The sequence below is a fragment of the Melanerpes formicivorus genome, unplaced genomic scaffold (assembly GCF_026170545.1).
Source record: "Melanerpes formicivorus ecotype bairdi unplaced genomic scaffold, bMelFor1.0.p_v2 SCAF_33, whole genome shotgun sequence".
NCBI lineage: Eukaryota > Metazoa > Chordata > Aves > Piciformes > Picidae > Melanerpes > Melanerpes formicivorus.
This window is the reverse complement of record NW_027142385.1, coordinates 876,025-896,451: the sequence shown is the minus strand read 5'-3', so window position 1 is coordinate 896,451 and position 20,427 is coordinate 876,025. Positions and strand designations below refer to the sequence as shown.

Below are 20,427 nucleotides of genomic sequence, written 5' to 3'. Positions count from 1 at the left end.
ACTCACTTCACTGTTGCTGTAACCCTGACTGCCCTTCTTGCTCCTCTTCACATCCAGCTCATCTGAAAACAAACAAACCCACTACACCAGTTGCCATCACTCTGATGGCCCCAGTTTCCTGGCACTGGCAGCAATGGTACATGTCTCCAGACACACTGATCAGTCTGAGCAAGTGGTCAAAGAATAGTTTTGTAGAATAGTTTGGGTTGGAAGAGACCTTTAAGATCATCAATTTCAACCATTAACCCAGCACTGCCAGGTCACCACCAAACCATGTCCCCCAGCACAACATCTACTCACCTCCAGGGATGGGGACTCCACCACTACCCTGCACAGCCTGTTCCAGAGCTTACCAACACTGCTAGGGAAGATATTTTTCTTAATGTCCAATCTAAATCTTCCCTGGAACAACTCGAGGCTGATTTTTTTGTTCTGTCACTTGTTCCTTGGGAGGAGAGACTCCTTTCAGGGAGTTGTATAGAGTGAAGCCTGCCTTGAGCCTCCTTTTCTCCAGGCTGAGCAAGTTCCATCAGCCACTCCTCACAAGACCTGTTCTCCAGACTCTTTGCCAGCTTTGCTGGTAGATGCACAAAGCCACAGCTGCCTTCTCCCAGGGCTCCCACATGAACTGCACCCACACATGCAACTTCTCATTCCACAAGGCTCATAACCTCATCTAAGACTTACACAAGGAAACCTTTCCCTGGTGCCCTGATGAGGTTCTGCCTGTCACCCCTATGAAGAGGCCAGGCCAGCAAGGCAGGGAATAGGGCAGCAATTGGCTGTTAACATTTGGAGCAGGTATCAGAGGTGTCTCAGATCACTGGCCCTAGATGCAGGGTTGGTGCCTTTTTAATACATTCTGAGAATCTGGAATGATATTAAATGGCCTTCAAGAGAGCACTCTCCACACCCTGCAGTGTGTGTGGTAGCAGCAACATCTACACCCCCACTTTCTCTTCCCAGGGGTACTAAGCAGCAGCAGCACTTCTGGGAGAAGTTACTTATTCCACAAACTACAATTACCTCTAATGAGGAAAACTAAGCATTTCAAACAAGATACTACATGCTAGACCTTCACATATCAGTGAACACAGATCCTGGGAAATCTAAGGCAACAGGTTGATTTCTGCTGGGTGAGGATCTGATCCCTGATGTCAAAAGACACCTTCACAGCCAGACAGCCAGGAAAGTTTAGAGACTGTTCACCTGACTAGTTGTAATGCTCTAAAGGGAAATTGTTGTATGGCACACATACATATAATGAGAAAGAATAGGACAGAAAAGGAAGGAAATATGGAATGAACCAACAGGACAAGGGCAGGTAACTCACATCCTGCTTACTTCTCTTCTTTGCTCCTCATTTTCTAGCTAGATCATAGAGCCAATGAGGAAGAAGTTTTTACCACTTATTTTCTGGAAACTCACTGCTAGTCCTCAATGGGTAATAGCACTATTGCTGCTGTCACAGAAATAACATTTCCAGGCTGTTCACAGTAGCTTTCCTCCTCTGCTTCACTTGAGTGTTACCTTCTCTATCTCTCTGTCTCTGGTTTCAGAAACGCTCAGTGGCATTACCCAGTTCCAATCCCCCAGCCATGGGCAGAGACACCTCACACTACAGCAGGTTGCTCACAGCCACATCCAGCCTGGCCTTAAAAACCTCCAGGGATGAGGCTTCCACCACCTTCCTGGGCAACCTGTGCCAGTGTCTCACCACCCTCATGGTGAAGAATTTCTTCCTAACATCCAATCTGAATCTCCCCATTTCTATTTTTGTTGTATTCCCCCTAGTCCTAGCCTTACCTGACACCCTAAGAAGTCCCTCACCAGCTTTCTTGTAGGCCCCCTTGAGATACTGGAAGGCCACAATAAGGTCTTCTGGGAGCCTTCTCTTCTCCCCAACTCTCTCATTTTGTCTTCACAGGAGAGGTGCTCCAGCCCTCTGATCATCCTCGTGGCCCTTCTCTGGATCAGGGTCCTTAGGGAAATACATGATGAAATCACGCTAGCATGGGCTGAGAGAATTTGGAGGAGAGAGACTCACCGACTGGCTGTCATCATCTTCACACTTGATGCGGCACTCACTGTTGAACTGGAAGCCATTGGAGCACTGGTAGAGGCCGTGGAACTTGGAGGGTGGAGGGTCGCAGGTAACAGGCACACAAGCGCCCGGCAGCCACGTGCCGTCCTGCGTGCACTGGATCTTAAAGGCTCGCCTTGTTGTGCAGGAAAGAACAAGACTGCTTAGTGAGTGGCTGAGTCAGCCAAGAGCTTCTAAAACCCCTGAGCTCTTGCTAGCAGGTTGCAGGGGAAGGGTGTGCTTCGGCTTTTAACACTTGGGGAACAAGTTGTGAATCTGCGTCATGAGGTCTCTGAGCAAAAATAATGATTATTTGCAAAGCCAACAGTGAGGTGCCCAGCCTAAACTTCTCCTCTGGCCTTGGACACATCTCCCAAAACCTCTGCTTCCCAGGCTTGTGGGCTGTGGCTGGTTTGAAGTGGGTTTGTGCAGAGTCAGAAGTATATGATAGCACTAACCCTTTCCTGCAGAGTTTCAAAGGGGACTCCCCAGGCTGCATATCAAAGGGGTATTTCTGAGGCAAGGTCTGGTTTTGAGCATTTTCAAAGAAGCCTAAATGAGCTAAAGGTGCTTAAATCCCCTTGAAACTGCACAGCCATCTGCGTGAAGGAATTGCTCAGCGATATTCCTCACAGCACATGGTCTGTTATAAACAGCCCATCCCTTTCCCACAATCATTTTAACTCCTGGCTTTCTGAATCACACTGACTCATAGCAGCACTCTTTCACGTACTTCCTTGCTTTTCTGGAGGATCCAGGGACGTGGTAACCTGGTTTGCATTTGTACTTGCAGAAGGAGCCCACTTTGTGCTTGTCTTCTCGGCAGCGAGTAGTCTGGAGATCTGCGTTGGGGACGACGGAGGGTGCTCGACACATCAGCTCACACAGGGCCTCTGGGAAGGACCACAGCCCATCCTCCATGCAGGTCAAGTTGCTGTTGTTTCCTGAGCAGAACAGTGAGCAAAGTTAACAATGTTCAGCAGGGCTGCTTATCTGCCAACACACCCAGCATATACCAAACCTCACCCCAGCTGGTTTGACAAATTCAGCTGTGGATGTCCTATGCATTTTCTCTTTCTAGATGATGGCATTCGAGAGACTGTTTTCAGCTGACAGGCAGACAGTGCTTATTTCAGGAGATGCTAGAGCACAGGGAAAACACACTGGCTTTGTAATCTTTTGCATTTCTCTTCCTTGGTTTGTTCTTCTCTGAAAGGAAGCTTGGTTCATACAGCAATCCCCTCCTCTCCAAAGCCATGCCATTAACAGACGGTTTGGTGCCATTACATTCTTCACTCTGTTTCTGTGCTCTATCTCTTCCCTGAATCTGTCCTTTTTATTTCAATTTTGAGCCTTTTGGAGCAGCATCTGTTAGTATTAGAGTCACTACTCCAGCACAATGAGGAGCCATTCTCAGCTGGGGACTCGCAGTCCTTGGGGACTGCTGCGATAAATACGATTCATAATACTCATTAGAGACTCATTTTTCTCGGGAAGCTTTCTTGGCCAGCACCTCAAAGGTAAAAGGTGCAATAGATCTATTTGCCTCTGCTATGACCTACTTGATTTCAGAAGGTTAAGCTAAAAGTAGCCTAGTCTCAGTGTATTTTACATGCTTTGTTATTTTATACTGTATGTTGAAAAGGAATAAGCTTTTCCTAAGAAACAAAGCACAGCTGTGAGCCACTAACCCTTCAAAAATCCCTAATACTCCATTGAAATCCCCCAGCATTGCTGCAGGAACTCTTCTCAGCCCACAAGGCATATTTTCAACAGCAAGCCAAGCTCAGAGTTATCCAAAATAATACTGACAAACTGCTAACCCCAGAGCAATGCCATCTCTCTGAGAGGGAAGGAAGAAAGCCAGGGCATGAGGCTGGAATTCAAAAATGAAGAAAACAAAAGGCTCTGGAGGGCTCAGGAAGGTATGTGGAGGAGCCCTCATGACCTGCCCATGAAGGTAAGAAAAGACACATTAAATCAGCCCTGGCTTTCTCTCTCCCCTGCCCAACTGCAGATGATTGCAGAGGTATTCGGTGCAGAAGGCAGCTCCTTTCTAGAGCACCAGCATGCTGCCCTGCTCTGACTCATGCAGCAGCTCTGCAGACCAGCCATGGTGATATCATACTTGCCACTGCAAACTGATAAGCTGTGACATTACCAACAGTGGCTGTCATGACGTCAGTGATTGAATTAGGCATGAGTCATCCGAACGCCATTCTCCAGAAGCTTGGAGGCAACATCTATTAGTCATCACCAATGGCTGCACACCAAATGGTGCCTTTACCTCCCAGTTCACAATGTATCTGGACAAAACTCAAGTGATACTACACACCCCAGTTGCAGCCCTGACCTGGGAGTTGCTTGTCATTCCCCCAGCTCCCCCCATGGAGTTATCAGGTGAAGGTCTTGTTGGTCATGATGAGTAAGTACCGCTGCTTTCACCACCCCCTCAAAGAACATTCCAGGCATTTTCAATGCAAGAACACCTCCTGTTGAAGATGGCCTTCTGAGAAAAAGGGAATTCTTTGATTACAATCTCCCCTTTGAGTAGTCTTGCTTGTGGTTACCCTCCTAAGTCAGAGCTAAATGAATTAGGCAATTTGGGTACTGATGAAGAAATCAACCTATCCTTTGACTGAAAGGAAAAAATGCTTCCCATACCTCTTCTGAGGTTTGCAAGGAATCCTAGTAGAAAAGGTGATACCACAGGCATACAAAAAACACCCTTTTGTACAACATTTGTACCTAAGTTGACAACACCAGTTAAGATTACTGCTCTGCAAGATGATGAGTTAATTTGGCTCTAATGTTCCTTCAAATTAACAATGATATCTGTTCTTGTTTCCTGAGGACCAGAGCAAAAAGGGTATTGTGCCAGTGAGCAGAAGAGCTGAGGGTGCTGAGATGATGATGGGGATGCTAGCAGAAAAGCAGCAGGGAAGAAGATGAGGGAGAAAAGGAAAGAAGGCAGCACAGTGTGTTATTTTTAAGAAGGAGAAAAAAAATTAAGTAGAAAATCCCAAATAAGAGGAGAGAAAGGTCAGAGGTAGAGCAAGAGGAGTGTGGAAAAGGAAAGAGGGTTTGGATGGATTAGGAAAAACAGAGATGGGGGGACCGTGCCACCGGGACTTGGGACTTTTCAGTCTTCTGCCTTTCCACACACATGGATGAGACATAGAAGGGAGAGCGACACAGAAAACAGCAAAAGCTTGGGAAAGGAGATGAGAAAGTTCCATTTGATTTATCCCCATGACTTTTCCATGTTTTGGTTGTATGGAAGCAATATTCACTGTCATTACTGCCTGGCCAGCCGTGATCAAGGAAAGGTCAAAGGAAGGTAATAGAGAGATGCAAAGGAACTTGCCTTCTAATATAAATAAACCTTCCCACAGAGTCTCACAATTTTTCATACTTAAAATATCATGAATAATTCTAAAACAACAGCAACAGTAACATACATTACCAGGAACAGTTTGTGTTAGCTGTGCATACAGCCAGGTCACTGCACAGGCACCCTCCAATACCTTTCAGAAGAGCAGGAGGTCGGCAAGTGAAGGAGCATTTCTTGCCAAAGGTGGTCCCCTCACTGCAGTTGAAGGTGGCTGGGTAGACATGGTACTGGTCTGGGATGCCACAGTCCACAGGCTCACAGGTCACCTGCTTGTTCCACTTCCCATCAATGCAAGTCATGGTGATGCTGGACTCCATCTGGAAAACCACCACAGCCAGCAAGCCATCAAAACCACTTCAGGGCTAATACCAGCTATTATTTTGGCTCACAAGTTATGCAAAACTGGGCCTGATCACTACCATCATCATTTGGACAGCAGCTATTGATACCACCAAGGTCCTGCAAGAAACAGTGTCAGGAGGTGTTTCTGTCACCTCTGAGGTGAGACACCAAAGTGCATCAATATGAAGAGTGAAGATTTATAAACGATCTGGACTCTTGTCTGTACACCCCCCTGAGGCAAGCTGCTGCTCTGCCTTGGGATCAGAAAGGAGAATGCAAGTGTGAGCTGTTTGGAGCTGACAGCTCTTCCCAGTCCCTGTCACCTCTGCAGTTACACGGCCACTCTGAGGGGATCCCCCTGTACTCCTGAGTAGTGAAACTCACTCTTGGGTTTGAAGCCAACCTGACAGGAACCCATCTGGGACTCATATTGAAGGCTCTCCCAGGAGGTGTCAGTCACCCTTTGACTGGGATACCAAGGGAGGTGGCCTGAGCCATGTCAACACTGCGTTTGGACACTGACAGTTGCTGTTGAGACTTCTACTGTCAGAGTAGAGCCCCAAGGCTCTGGATGGCCTCAGGGTTCTGCTATCCTGGCCCCAGGGCTGTGCATGCCTGAGAGACAGACTTCTTCCTGGAGGAGTGTGCAACGGGCAGACCCAAGAGCATCCTGCCCATACATTCACCTGGCACTTGAGAGGTGAACACAGAGACAGTGCCTGTGCTCTGACTTCCCAATGTCACTCTACCATCATAGCTACACAGAAACTACTTGTCCATGGATGTGAGGAATGTGAGGATGTGAAGAATCATCCAAACAGTGCAGCAGACCAAAGTCCTCCGGGGAGAGAGAAGAAAAAGGGGGAGGTAAAGGAGGGACTCGTCCAAAGCTAGGATGAAGAATTTACTGGGTGACCAAAAGACAAACAGATGTTGGCAAAGAGACCAGGATAAACAACAGAGCCACTTGCTAATTACAACGAGAACATCATTAAAAACTAGAAGTGAAGAATGTGAAAGTGGGACACTTCCCTCCATACCAGAATAAAGAGAGGAGAGAAAGAAATGTGAGCAATTCAGACGGCAGGAGGGCAAGATATTGGTGAGGAATCTGACCGAGCTGTGGAGCAGCACTCCCCTGCCTCAGGGAGTTTTCTCCCCAGGGCTGGTAGGCTCGCAGGAGATCGGCACCGCCGGCCATTGATCCGGGTTTATAAAAGGAGGGGGAATTTTTCTAGCACACATCAAAGGGACCTGGATTCCCTCTTTGCAAAAACACCCTAATGGTTTCAGCAGAAGTTCAGACCTGTCTCCCTTTGATATATGGTTGCGTTCAGAATGGAAAAAGCAGTCCCAGAGCTGAGAAACTGGACACTTCCCAAGTGGGCACAAAACCCCTTTTCTAGACCGTGGAGTTTATTTAAACAGGGATCATTGCTGATGGAAAAAAATGTCTTTTCTGCAAACTTAGTGCAGCACATTATGGGATTCTTGGAGTGCTCAGGTGAAGTGACACTTTGTGCTCTCCTTCCCAATCATTTTGCTTCCCGGGGGCTATTAACTCTGCCTTTGTTGCTTATCAGAGTATCTGCACCACTGAAAAAAGCACACCCATTCTTTAGGCAGTTGATGGCTTGATGATGCCTGTGCTTCCAGGAAGCTGTGGTGTGGCAGCCACAGGAGAAGGGATGATACAGAATATTTCCATGTCTTCATAATGCACACACACAGCAGCATCCCCATCACACTTGCACTCCAGGCTGGGCTGCTCCAGCACTCAGCATTGCCTCCATTTCCCTTGCCAGATGCTATCATCAAATAACACTCCAGCACTGTAGCTGCTGGGCACCTTGACAGCAGGAGGCTAACATGTAAACTCAAGCTATTGATGTCAGGGGCTGTCCAATGATATGGAAAAGACACGGATCTTACACTGTATTTTGATGGATGCTGGATGCATGCTGAGAGCAGGGAAGCTCTGCCAGTGAGAGGAGATTCAACTCCAAGGATTCAGTTATTAGTGTTGGTGTGATCCAGTTTAGGGAATAAATCATTGTTCCTGCTAGCTGATACTGGCTGCTGAGAGGCAGTACTGTGCATGAGGGAGGTTCCCTAACAAAAGAGTTGCACACCAGGTGAAGCTCTACAGAACACCAAATAAACAGTGCACATTCAGAATCCAGAACACAACACAGACAACTAGTCACAAGCAGTACCTGTGCATGGCACTCACACCTCGCAGAACATGGGCAGGGACGTTTAGCCCAAGCTGTCATTTATGAGAGCATTTCTGCTGCAGCCAGGGTCTTTGTTAGCAGAACACCACAAGATGCTACAGCCTGATGGAAATGCAATGTGCCTGGGGTCACCACTCCTTGGAAGAGATCCCTCATCAGGTCTCTACTCCCACTGCACTTTATTTCTAGACCTTAATCGAAGGTGGGGGGTGGGGGGAGGTCTCTCCACGTTTTCATCTCTGGGCTTTTCCTCCTGTTTTCCCAAGAAAAACACTAACCAAATCTGGAAGAGTCGCCTCATTCTAGACCCATCTGGCTTTTCCTCTTCCTGGCACACTGGCAAGGCCATTCCCACACAGAGAAGCTGTGCCCATGTGGGGAAGACCCTGGCTTCTCAGCTGTTTCCAGTAATTTGTTCCACACTTTGTATGATGGAAGTTGAGGTTTCCAAGGTCAGACATAATAATGGCACATTTTAGAGAATGTCTATCATGTCATCACTTCAAGCAACAGCAACACATGCATTTCTGCTGCAGAACACAGCAGAGAGCATTCCCCACAATGGAGAGGAAGACTAAGTGGCTTTGCTTGAATGCATAGAAGACAACCACACCACAGAAATTATTGCAGATGGCACCCACCGGCTTTCAGCTTCACCCTCTTGCAATGTCCCACCTGATGGTGGAATTGTTGGAGTGCCCAGAGGCAGAACCTCAGGATGCTGAGAAGCCTGTATCTTCCCAACAACACACTGCAACTCGGGAGCATTCCATAGAATGATAGAATTGTTTCAGTTAGAAGAGAACTTTAAGATCAAGTCCATCACTGCCAGATTACTGCAGTGGGGCCATGGGGCTTTTCAATCCCTCCAAGGATGGGAACTCCACCACTGCCCTGGACATCCTATTCCAGGGCCTGACAACCCTTTTGGAGTTTAAATTGTTCCTTGTGTCCAACCTGAACCTCCCCTGGTACAACGTGAGGCTGTTTCCTCTTTTCTTACTGCTTGTTCCTTGGGAGAAGAGACCAAACCCCACCTTGCTAAAAGCTCTTTTCAGGTAGCTGTAGAGAGTTAAAAGCTTTCCCCTGAGCCTCCTTTTGTCCAAACAACCTCAGTTCCCTCAGCCACTCCTCAGCAGACCTGTTCTCTAGACCCTTCAGCAACTTTGCTGCCCTTCTCTGGACATGCTCCAGCATCTCAGTGTCCTTCTTGGAGTGATATTTCCAATCGACTCAGCCTGAGCCTTGCCACCTTCAGCACCAGCACAGCTTCTTAGCATCAGCATCTGCCTCTGCAGCTCTCCCAGCCGAAGCCTGAGCAGGCACGTGCCTGTTTCGCCTGTCTGATCTGACAAGGTCACCCAGCTCACAGCAGCCCATACGAAGCACTTGGCTTTCTCATCTGGTTTATTAGCTGTCACTTTGGGCACTTTGTGCTGCTTTGACTGGCATCACAGCAACTGCTTCCCTTCATGTCCTGCCTTCCCAAAGAGGCTTACGCAAGGAGGGAGGGCGGGTGAGGAGGAGAAGAGAGGGGTAAAAACCCAACCAAACAAAAGGGCCTCGGAAGATACAGGGTGCAGTACAGTGAAGAGGAGGCAAACTTCAACAAATCTGGTGCCAGAGAGATTTGTTCCTTGGGACATTTAACAGCCTGGGAGAATTCATGTCTCCTTCCTGCTGCCCAGGATCCCAGCCGGCTCCTTTTCTTCAAGCGATGCCTCACGTGTGAAGTTTCCTCTCCTTAAAAATGAACAGCTGTGCCCTCCCCTCTAAGTATTCTTCCACTTCTGCCCACTACTGTGCCTCTAATTGAACCCACATGAGCCGCGCTTTCTTTTCCTGGCATGATTGATGATGCCTTTGCACAACATTAGGGAGCTGCTGGGTTTTAAATAACACCTCTTGACCAGAGCAGCAGTGGTGGTAGCTTCAAGGAGAGATGACAACAAGGAACTGAATGAGTGGGGCTTTCAGCAAAGGACAAGGGGGAGGAAAGCAATGAAAGACAAAAGGGGAAAAGGAGGAGAAGAGAAGAGCGATGGAGTTGTCAGGGGGTTGGTAAGAAATCAGGGGGAAATGAAAATATCCTGAGATCTTCTTTGTGAGAAAGATACAAGGAAGGGTTTTGTTCCATCACTATGCAAAGCCTTTGGTGGTGCTGCTGCTGAAGTCCCTGTGTGAGGACAAGATTGAGCCCAGAAGGCTGTAAACAGCTCTGCTTCCTCTTCCTTTTCAAAGAGCAGACAGCTTCCACTGCACATCGTGCTGATGGGTTTTAGGGTTTGGTGATTTTATGGAGTTTTAACAGAATTTGGGAATGGGAGCTTCTCAGAGAGCAGAGGTGAATGAATTTTATGCCCTAAGACTGATTAAAATGGTGGCTTCAGAAGACACACAGGCCGGAAAGTGCAGAAACTTCAGAAGGCTTTCAAAGCCCCCATAGATGTAAAAGATTGATCTGAAATGTGACTTGTGCCCCTACAGCTCTCAGGTGCTTTTGAAAATGTTGCTTTTAATTCTCTCTTCCCCCTTTTTTCCCCTGCCTTTCATGGAAATACAGAAGATGAATGTGGTTCAGATGCTAAACTGGGGTGTTTTCACTGCCTTGCCCATCACCTCCACCAGCATGCAGTGGTCTTGGGCCTCCGATGTTCACTCTGCTCTTTGAGACGTTGGACCTCACCTCAGCCTCCTTTCCTACCCATGAGTGTGAAACATCAGCATGAGCAAAGCTACTTTCCTTCCTCCTCTTCCTCATGCAGCCCCACACACTCTCAGTTAAATGATGAAGACCTTTTGACACAGGTGATGGAGGACCCTATGAGGAGAGGTGAGCTGCTGGACCTTGTGCTAGCAAAGGTCTCATCAGGGCTGTGAAGTTTGGAGGCAGCCTTGGCTACAGTGACCATGAAATGGTTGAGCTCAGGAACATATGAGGAAGTAGCAGAGTAGTAAATAGGATTGCAACTCTGGTCTTCAGAAGAACCAACTTTGGCCTCTACAGAGACCTCCTTGGAAGAATGCCATGGGTTAGGGATGTAGAAAATAGGAGTGCCCAAAGAGAGATGGTTAGAGATGGTTAATATTTATGCATCATGTCCTCTAAGATAAAGATTAGTGAATCCCCATGAGTAAAAAGCAAGCAGGGAAGGCAAGAGACAAGAGACCTGCATGGATGGGCAAGAAGCTTCTGGGAAAACTAACATGGAAGAAGGAAGTCCACAGTGTATGGAAAAAGGAACTGGAGACTTGGGAGGAATACAAGAATGTTGCCAGAGTATGTAGGGATGCTGTAGGGAAATCTAAGGCCCTCTTGGAATTAAAGCTGACAAAAGATGAAAAAAAAAAAATAACCAGAAGGGCTTCTTCAAATACATCATCAGGAGAAGAAACACCTGACAAAATGTGGTCCTGCTGCTGAATGAGGTGGGTGACCTGGTGACAGAGGAGACAGAGAAGGTGGAGTCCCTGAATGCCTTCTTGGCTTCAGTCTTCTTCTGGCCCTCAGTCCTTGGAGGTGAAAGAGAAAGTCTGGAGAAAGGAAGACTCTCCTTTAGTCAAGAAGGACTGGGTTAGATATTATCTAAACAAGCACATCATCCACAAATCATTGGGCCCCAATGGGTGCTCCTTCAGCACTTGTGGGTGCTGGCTAAGCCACTCTCCATCAGCTTTGAAAGGTCCTGGAGCCTAGGGGAGTTATCTGAGGACTGAAGGAAAGACACTGTCACTCTAATCTTCAAAAAGGGCAAGAAGGAGAACACTGAAAACTACAGGCCAGTCAGCCTGACCTTCATCCCTGGAAAGGTGATGGAACAGCTCATTCTGGAGGTCATATCTACACACATGGAAGGAAAGAAGATTATCAGGAATGATCAGCATGGACTCATGAAGGGGAGCTCATGCTTGACAAACCTGATAGTCTTCTGTAATGATGAGACCAGCTGGGTAGGTGAGGGGAGAGCAGTGGATGATGTCTACATCAACTTTGCCAAGGCTTTTGACAGCGTCTCCCATAATATCCTCGTAGGTAAGCTTAGGAGGTGTGGGTTAGATGAGTGGACAGAGGTCCATGAGCCAGCAATACACCTTCATGGCCAATAAGGCCCACAAGCATTCTGAGGTGCATGTGCATTAACAACTGTGTGGCCAGCAGGATGAAGGAGGTTCTCCTTCCCCTCTACTCCACCCTAGCAAGGCTGTACCCCAGTTCAAGGACAGGGAAGTACTAGAAAGAGTCCATTGGAGGGCCACGAGGATGATTAGGGGACTCAAGCATCTCTTTTATGAGGAAAGGCTGAGTGACCTGAGCCTCTTTAGCCTGGAAAAGAGCAGCCTCACAGGGGATCTTCTCAATGTATATAAATATATAAAGAGTGGAGGTCCTGAGGATGGGGCTGGGCTCTTCTCAGCGATGGCCAGTGATAGGACAAGAGGCAATGGGTGCAATGTACAGCACAGGAGGGTTCAGTTCAAGTTAAAAGAGAAACATCTTTACTTTGAGGGTGCTGGATCACTGGACCAGGATGCTCAGAGAGGTTGTGGAGTCTCTTTCTCTTTCAAAACCTGCCTGGACATATTCTTCTGCAACCTGATCTGGGCAAACCTGAGTTAGCAGAGGGGTTGGACTAGATGATCTCCAGAGGTCCCTTCCAACCCCTACCATTCTATGATTCTGTGATAGACAACAACCCACACACCCTATCTTGTCTCCAACTGTGCTCAGAAGAGGAGCTGAAGCTGGGAATCAATAGTGGAAGGAGCACAATGCTGTTCAGTACAGCACAATATGAGGAATCCAAACCATGGATTCTGGACTTTCTCAGATAATTAATTTCTTGCCTACATGTTCCACAAGTCCTGGCTTGAAGCACCTGACACAAAGAAATAAGACAACAGTGTAAGAAACTGTGTGTTCCCTTTCAATAGATCTCCAAAGCCCAAGAACCAACTTCTTTTAATGTGCCTGGCTGAACCTGGATAGCTTTAAGATGCTCCACTCCTCCTTTCCCTGAGTTGAACAGTGAACACACAGCACTGAGCAAAACAAAGCCATTGGCCTCAGGGGTTTTATCTGCAGGGGGAAGAAAAAAAAGAGAGGATGAAGTGCACTGGTAGTTGGGGGTGAGAGGAAGCATTTTGTAATAGGCAGTGAATCATGTTAGCCAGGGGTGTTAAAATCCCCTGCTCCTGTCACATGTGTCTGATCAAGGCTCTGAAACCAAACTCCTCAGAACAAAACCATATACAGTTGGCTGAGCCTGCCCAAAAGGTACATCTTGTGTGTAAATAACAGAGTGCTGGTGAAACATGTTTAGGCTCTTTTATTTGGTTTGGGATTCCTGCATGCTTGATGTACAGATCCCTTCCAACCATTTCCTGGTTCAGCCATTCAGACTCGTTTGAGAACTTGTTTTCTGTTCTGCAAAACTGCTCAGCTGGAGCTGGGGTTCTGGTGCTGATGCCAATTAGGATGGAAGAGGCCCAGCTCACAGGGTCCTGTATTTGTTTTGTAATCGAGTTGAAAGGGCTGACTCACTCCCCTTCGCTCTGTCTCCCCCCTCTGCGAGCTCATGAGGAACACAGGATTTCACAAATACAGCCCAGGCTGCTGAGCCCTGCCTGGCCCCAGATGTGTGTGAGCTGCCCCAGCTACATGTGAGAGGGTGCTGCTGGGGGAAAGCACCCCCCATGCCATGCTGTCAGGATCCAGCAGCATTGGGGATGAGTGTGCAAGCTGGGGTGTCTGCCCTGCATCCCAATACCCTGTGCATCCTGCTCCCAGCAGCGTGCCAGGGCTGGGACACGCTGCACATACAGCTTGTCCACCTCCCCCAACATGATGGACTGGCATTTTTTTGACATTTAAAGAAAATGATGGTTTTCCTCAATGCTTCACTCACTACAAGACCTGCTGTTCTTCTAGGACTGGATTATTGATGCCTGGCTTAGAGAAGATGCCTTGGCCCTCTACAGTGGGTATTCAGTGAGTTCTTTGGAAGCCAAAAGCACTGTTTTCACCCCTTCCAGAGTCTGCATTTCTGTACTGTTGGGGTGAGACTGGGAGATGAAACACTGCAAGGAGTTAAGACATTGTTAGCCTCAACCCAAGGAAGGAAAAAAAGACATATTTTTGTCCAGAAACTGGTTGTGCAAAACCCCAACTACCCCACCCCCCAAAAACAACCCAAGAAACACTGTTTGGCTGAGTACAGCCTGTGAGATCAGAGAATGCATTTCTGAATGCATTTAAATCGTTTGGGTTGGAAGTGTCTCATTATGGGGAACATCTGAGCTTTGCTCACTGTCAGCACCTCTTCCTACAGAGTCAGATGGCTCCTACCCTGACAAGAAGTGCTTGGATAATCATGAAATCATAGAATAGAATCATAGAATCAATACGGTTGGAAAAGACCTCAACGACCATCAAGTCCAACCTGTCACCCAACACCTCATGACTGCTAAACCATAGCACCAAGTGTCACATCCAGTCCCCTCTTGAACACCTCTAGGGATGGGGACTCCACCACCTCCCTGGGCAGCACATTCCAATGGCTAACAACTCTCTCTGGGAAGAACTTTTTCCTCACCTCCAGCCTAAACTTCCCCTGGCACAGCTTGAGACTGTGTCCTCTTGTTCTGGTGCTGGTTGCCTGGGAGAAGAGACCAAACCCCACCTGGCTACAACCTCCTTTCAGGGAGTTGGAGAGAGCAAGAAGGTCTCCCCTGAGCCTCCTCTTCTCCAGGCTAAGCAACCCCAGCTCCCTCAGCCTCTCCTCACAGGGCTGTGCTCCAGACCCCTCTCCAGCTTTGTTGCCCTTCTCTGGACATGTTCAAGAGTCTCAATGTCCTTCTTAAACTGAGGGGCCCAGAACTGGATACAGGACTCAAGGTGTGGCCTAACCAATGCTTTGTCACAAGGCCAAGTTGAGATTTTGGGTTCTAGGCTGGGTTATATCTTAATCTCTCCACACTGGTTTGCTGTCCTGTGGGTCACACAAAAGCAGGAGAACAAACCTGGCTCTTGCTGAGCTCATCATCTCGCTGGACTTGCAGGATGTAGCCAGTCTTGCAGCTGACGTTGCACTGGGCTCCATTGTACCAGCCGCCCCCGCTGCAGTTCAGCAGCGCGTTCTCGATCTCCAGCTTTTGGCAGTCAGTGGCTTCACAGGAGTAGTGGACACAGCTAGGGGAAGACAAGAAGGGGCATTTTTATTCACTTCATTTAATTGATTCCACAAGAGCAAGGACATCTGACTGACAAAGCTCATCACTTCTCAGGCAGCAGGTACACAGGGCTCTCCACCAAGGAGCACATCCTCTAGTCACAGCTTCTGAGGACAGGGACGGTGCTAATGGTGTTGCCAATGAAATTCAACTACAGGTCTTGTGGAAAAAGGAAAGAGCCTTCCAGTTCTGCAGTAGTATTCACTCTTCTGCTGTACTCAGCTGCACTGTGGCCTTCGTACTCCCATACAAACATACATCTATCCATCCATCCATCCATCCATCCATCCATCCATCCATCCATCCATCCATCCCATGAAAACACTCTCCCTCCATGAGCAGTCCTTATGCCTCATTCAATTTTAAATCTCTGCTGAACTGAGGAGTGCCCAGTACTGTAGTGATAAGTGTCTGTACATGTGAGGAGGGGCTTCTGTGATAGACACTCTTATCTTTGAGAAACTCGTCTGAAATCAACACATTCATCTTATTCCACTTCACAAGGAGCATCAAACATCAGCTGTGTAGCTGTGTTGATAAGCTCTTATCAAGCTCAGCAGCATGCTGTCATTTCAGATCTCTCTGGTTGCTGTTCTGCCATCCATAAAATGTTTCCCTGGATGCAAACTGCCTGCTCTCCCTACGGTAAGTTATTGTATCATTTAGTACAACTTGTAAGAAGAGAGCTTTGTTTTGGTTTTCTGTACACAGAGATGGCTGCTTGACTCAAAATCTTTCACCATCTCTGATAACCAGAGTTAAACATTCTAGCACATGTTCAAATGTGAGCATGGGCCAGTCCCTCAGGTAAAGGGCATGGAAAATGCTGAGAGTCTTGCAGCATGAGGGGAGATTTAGACTAGTTATCAGGAAGAATGTTTTGTGCTAAGCGTGGTGAGGCTGTGTCCCAGGAACCATTCCACATCAGGTTGCTTGGGGCTCTGAGCAACCTGCTCTGGCTGAAGATGTCCCTGCTGACTCCAAGGAGGTTAAACAAGAGGAATTGTTTAGGCTGGAGATGAGGAGAAAGTTCTTCACTGAGAAAGTCGTTCGCCCTTGGAATGTGCTGCCCAGGGAGGTGGTGGAGTCACCATCCCTGGAGGTGTTCAAGAGGGGCTTGGATGTGGCACTTGGTGCCATGGCTTAGTAATGAGGTCTGTGGTGACAGGTTGGACTTGATGATTTTGAGGTCTCTTCCAACCTTGGTGATTCTGTGATTCTGTGACTTTCAAAGTTCATTTCCAGCCCAAACCATTCTGTGTCTCTCTATGCAAAGTTGTATTGCTGGATTAGAGACAAAATTTGTAGTGTTAAGGATTCCTATAAGGTGATATACCTTTGCTGAAAACTAAAATGGATGTAAATGAAATACAGTTACATTAACTCTGAGGAGGAAAAACCTTCACTTATTTCACCATCTGTGTGGGCAGGGAAGAACCTGAAACTCAAACCTATAGAAAGAAGGGAAAGCAATGCATCAGTACACATTCTTTGAAATAAGATTACAAGCAAGCTATTCCTGTCTCCTAGAGAAAGGGTTAACAGCCACCAAACCACCATCCACCTCGGTAAGCCCAGGACTTAGCGTGTACCTGGTGTTTTGCTGTGTTCAAAGCACTGTGCAGACATTACCTAATTAATTTTCATGGCACCCCTGTGAGACACCTGGGCTGATATTGTTATCCCCCTGTTACTGATAGAGAAGCACATCTGCACATGTCTCTGCTGAGCTCTAGATCAGATTAAACAACAGCATTATGTACCTCCACAACTCACTTCTCTGTCCCAGACAGAGTGCCCGCTGCTGGTAATTTAAGGTTGCTTGTTCAGTGACAGCCCTTCCCTGGAGTGCAACAAGACATAAACAATTCCTGTGTTCAGGAAGATCATATTTCCTCCTTGTGCACAAAATATTGCTGCTGATGGGACTGAGGAAGGAGACTTCCACCTGTCTTGGCCAACTTGATATCCCTGTATGCAACAAACTGTGGCTATCACCAGTACAACTGTGATGCTCATTACTGCTGCAGAAAGGATGATTCTCTGCCAGAACTGACCTACACAGAGTGGTCATGCCTTCAGTAAGATCCTCCCACCCCATACCAAGGGTTTCATGCTTTTTTCCAGTCACTGCAACCCACAGCCTGACATACACATTCACAATGCATTGACTTTGCTTTGCACTGATCATTAAGACTGTGGATGAGACTGCAGAAGAATAAGTAGATATCCTTGTACCCAGATAATCTTCCCTTGCAGGGAAATGAGGTGTCTTGTAAGTGCCTGATGTGAATCACTTGTGAGGGAGAACCACAGACTTCAATGGTTTGGCAGCAGCCCCCCAGCAGCCTCACACACTGGGCTCCCCTAGTGCAGCAGGGACATTCCCACTGACCTCATAGCACTGCTCATTGAGTAAGTCACCAATGAACATGGTGACTGAATGTGGATGTTGAGTGAGAGTGCAAATGATGAATGACATCTTGTTGAACCCTCCCTACACATCCCAGTCACGCCTCCCCATGAAGACTGGCATTTTGCTTCCTTCCATTCTGCAATATTGAGACTGCAATACAAGTTCCTGCTGTGCCAGGGCTCCAGGGACAAGGGAGTTGAGTCATTGAGGAAAAAAAGGGAGCACCATTGCCAGGCCATTCTCAGAAGCACAGATTGCAAACCTTGACTGCCCATTGCAAAACTCCCACAAAATCTGAGAACCTTTTCACACCAAAGCTGGAAAAATAAAATCATAGCAGACCCACTGCACGTAATACTTATGTGAATCAACATACTACAGGGGTGGAGCACTGAATTCAGCCTTGAGTGGCTTCAGAGGGAAGGCTGAGCCTAAGGGAACCTTTGCAATTTGCACAAAGGGAAATCAGGAGCAACGTCACCAGAGCCAGTGGCATCACTTTTTATTTCCGCCAATGTAAAGGAGCAAAAGAGTCTGGTTCCTTGGGTTCATACCAGGACACCAGATGAGCATGTCTGGGCTTAGAAGTCCTACAGAACTGAAATGCCACAGACAAAGGCATTAAGAAACACTTATTGTGATGTTCTTCTCTCTGTTTACAAGTCCCCTTGTGGTCTTCTTAAATGGCCAGGGAACATTTTTAGCCACCCCCTCCAGGCTCCAGATTATGCCTCGGTTAGCAGATCATCTGGGCAGCTCTCTCTGTCTGTAACTCTATATGAATGACTTCAGTGACAAACAATACAACCATTCACTTTTTGGGAAAAAAAAACAACCCCTGCCACCAAATGTTTCCAATTTAAATATTTCTGGTTCTCTAGCTACTGGTTCCAATTTGGTATCAGCTACTGTCAGCTGCAAATCCCAATGAATTTTGAAGTCATGATCCTGAACTGAGTTCTGTAAATGCAGAATTAGGGAGAAATTAATATTGCCAAGTAGGAAGTTCAGACAAAGAAGCCATGACATCCATATTGCAGAACTGTGGGTTGCAGAAGCTCTTGCATGGGCACTGCCATTCAGCAGTGGTTAGTCATCACATGTGATCCTTGGGAAAGAAACTACACAGAGTGTCTGTGAAAGAAGCCACTGCTTCTTCAGCTCATGTTGATTCCTGGCACAGGGCAGCTTGTTTCATCTTCTCCCAATCAGCATTGGGTGACTTCCTCAAAACTGCCTATTTGAAATCATCCCTGGTCTATCCTAACTCCCCAAATGCACCTGGGCATTGCTTACTCGAGGTGGCGGAATCACCATTCCTGGAGGTGTTCAAGAAGGGATTGGATGTGGCACTTGAAGCTATGGTTTAGTAGTCCTGAGGTGTTGGGTGACAGGTTGGACTTGATGATCTTTGAGGTCTTTTCCAACCTTATTGATTCTATGATTCTATGATTCTACTCTAGTATGATCTGGTCTGGATGAAAGCCATGCAAGGGACCCAAGGACCACTAATGATTTACTGATAGAAGCGTAACAGACCAGTGTTGGTACCTGGGATATCCCCTGACAGTGTTTATTTCACTAGACCCACCTCTGGATTCACCTGTTCTTGCCCTGGCTGTGTTCTGTTTCCTAAAGGAACATCTTCAGGCCAAGGTGAGTGCAAAGAGCAAGAGGATCTCTCACACACATTCCACTGCCTGCAGTATGTTAAAAATACAGCTCAGAATACAAACACAGACTGTGTCAGTGATGTGAAAAGCCCCAAACGGAATCAGCTTCACATGTAGGCTGATGTTCTGAGCCAGTTCTTACTTTATTTAAATCTATTCTGCCCATCCCTAATCTAAATGAGCTCAGTCATTACACTCTAAATCTTTCTTTCTCTGTGCCAATATTGGCCACAATTCAGCAAGGCACTTAAATCTGTGCTTAACTTCAAAAGCACAGTTAAGTCCTACTGATAGATTTGACTACAGGGGGATGTAAGCAAATAGCTAAGGGCTTAGCTAAACTAGGGTCTTAGTGACACAGCCATAGAAACATTTGTGTTTTAGCATGTTTATAGAGAGTTATAACAATTAAGTGGAACTCTTCCTTCCTCACATACAAACAATCCAGGACTTCCTCCTCGAAAAGCTTACAGCAGCCAAACTTTCTTTTCCTAACCCTGAGGTCAAGCACATTTCCAAGAACTCATCTGAAGGCAGTGCCCTAATTATTTGCTTCTTTTGTGATTGCTCTGACACATAGGTGAGCAGAAAAGCTCATGGTAGGCACTTGTTATACAAGAAGAGTCACACCATTATCTATTGTAGATAGGAAAAACTTCCTCTTCCACAGTCCTGGCCAGGCTGGGCTGCAGATCTGAGGCATACTTTGGTTTTGTTCTATACCACCATACATACAACTCAGCCACATGAAGCCTTCTGAGAGTTTTTCTAACAGGTTTATCTTTACAATGGGTTTGTCTGCTCCTCTCTAGAGACTCACTCTGCCCCATTGAAGCCTCATCTGGAGTATTGTGTTCTGAGCTCCCCAGTTCAAGAGACAGGGAATAGAATAGAATATGATGGCTAGGGAGATGATTAAGGAAATAGAACATCTGTCATATGAGGAAAGGGTGAGAAATCTGGGGCTGTTTAGCCTGTAGAAGAGAAGGCTGAGAGGGCATCTGATCAATGGTTATAAATATCTTGTGGGTGGGTGTCAAGAAAATGGGACC

General features: G+C 47.0%; 1 protein-coding gene across 1 annotated transcript in view; it reads right to left on the bottom strand.

Annotated features, from left to right (window-relative positions):
* The window catches only part of PAPPA (pappalysin 1), a 210,725-nt gene that overhangs the window by 34,778 nt on the left and 155,520 nt on the right, over nucleotides 1–20,427 (bottom strand). Inside the window, exons 14-17 of the mRNA XM_068155635.1 lie at nucleotides 15,077–15,245; nucleotides 5,611–5,794; nucleotides 2,817–3,027; nucleotides 2,048–2,219 (exon numbers count right to left, since the gene is read on the bottom strand). Coding sequence (XP_068011736.1) covers nucleotides 2,048–2,219; nucleotides 2,817–3,027; nucleotides 5,611–5,794; nucleotides 15,077–15,245 — 736 coding nt within the window. The remainder of the gene's footprint in view (nucleotides 1–2,047; nucleotides 2,220–2,816; nucleotides 3,028–5,610; nucleotides 5,795–15,076; nucleotides 15,246–20,427) is intronic.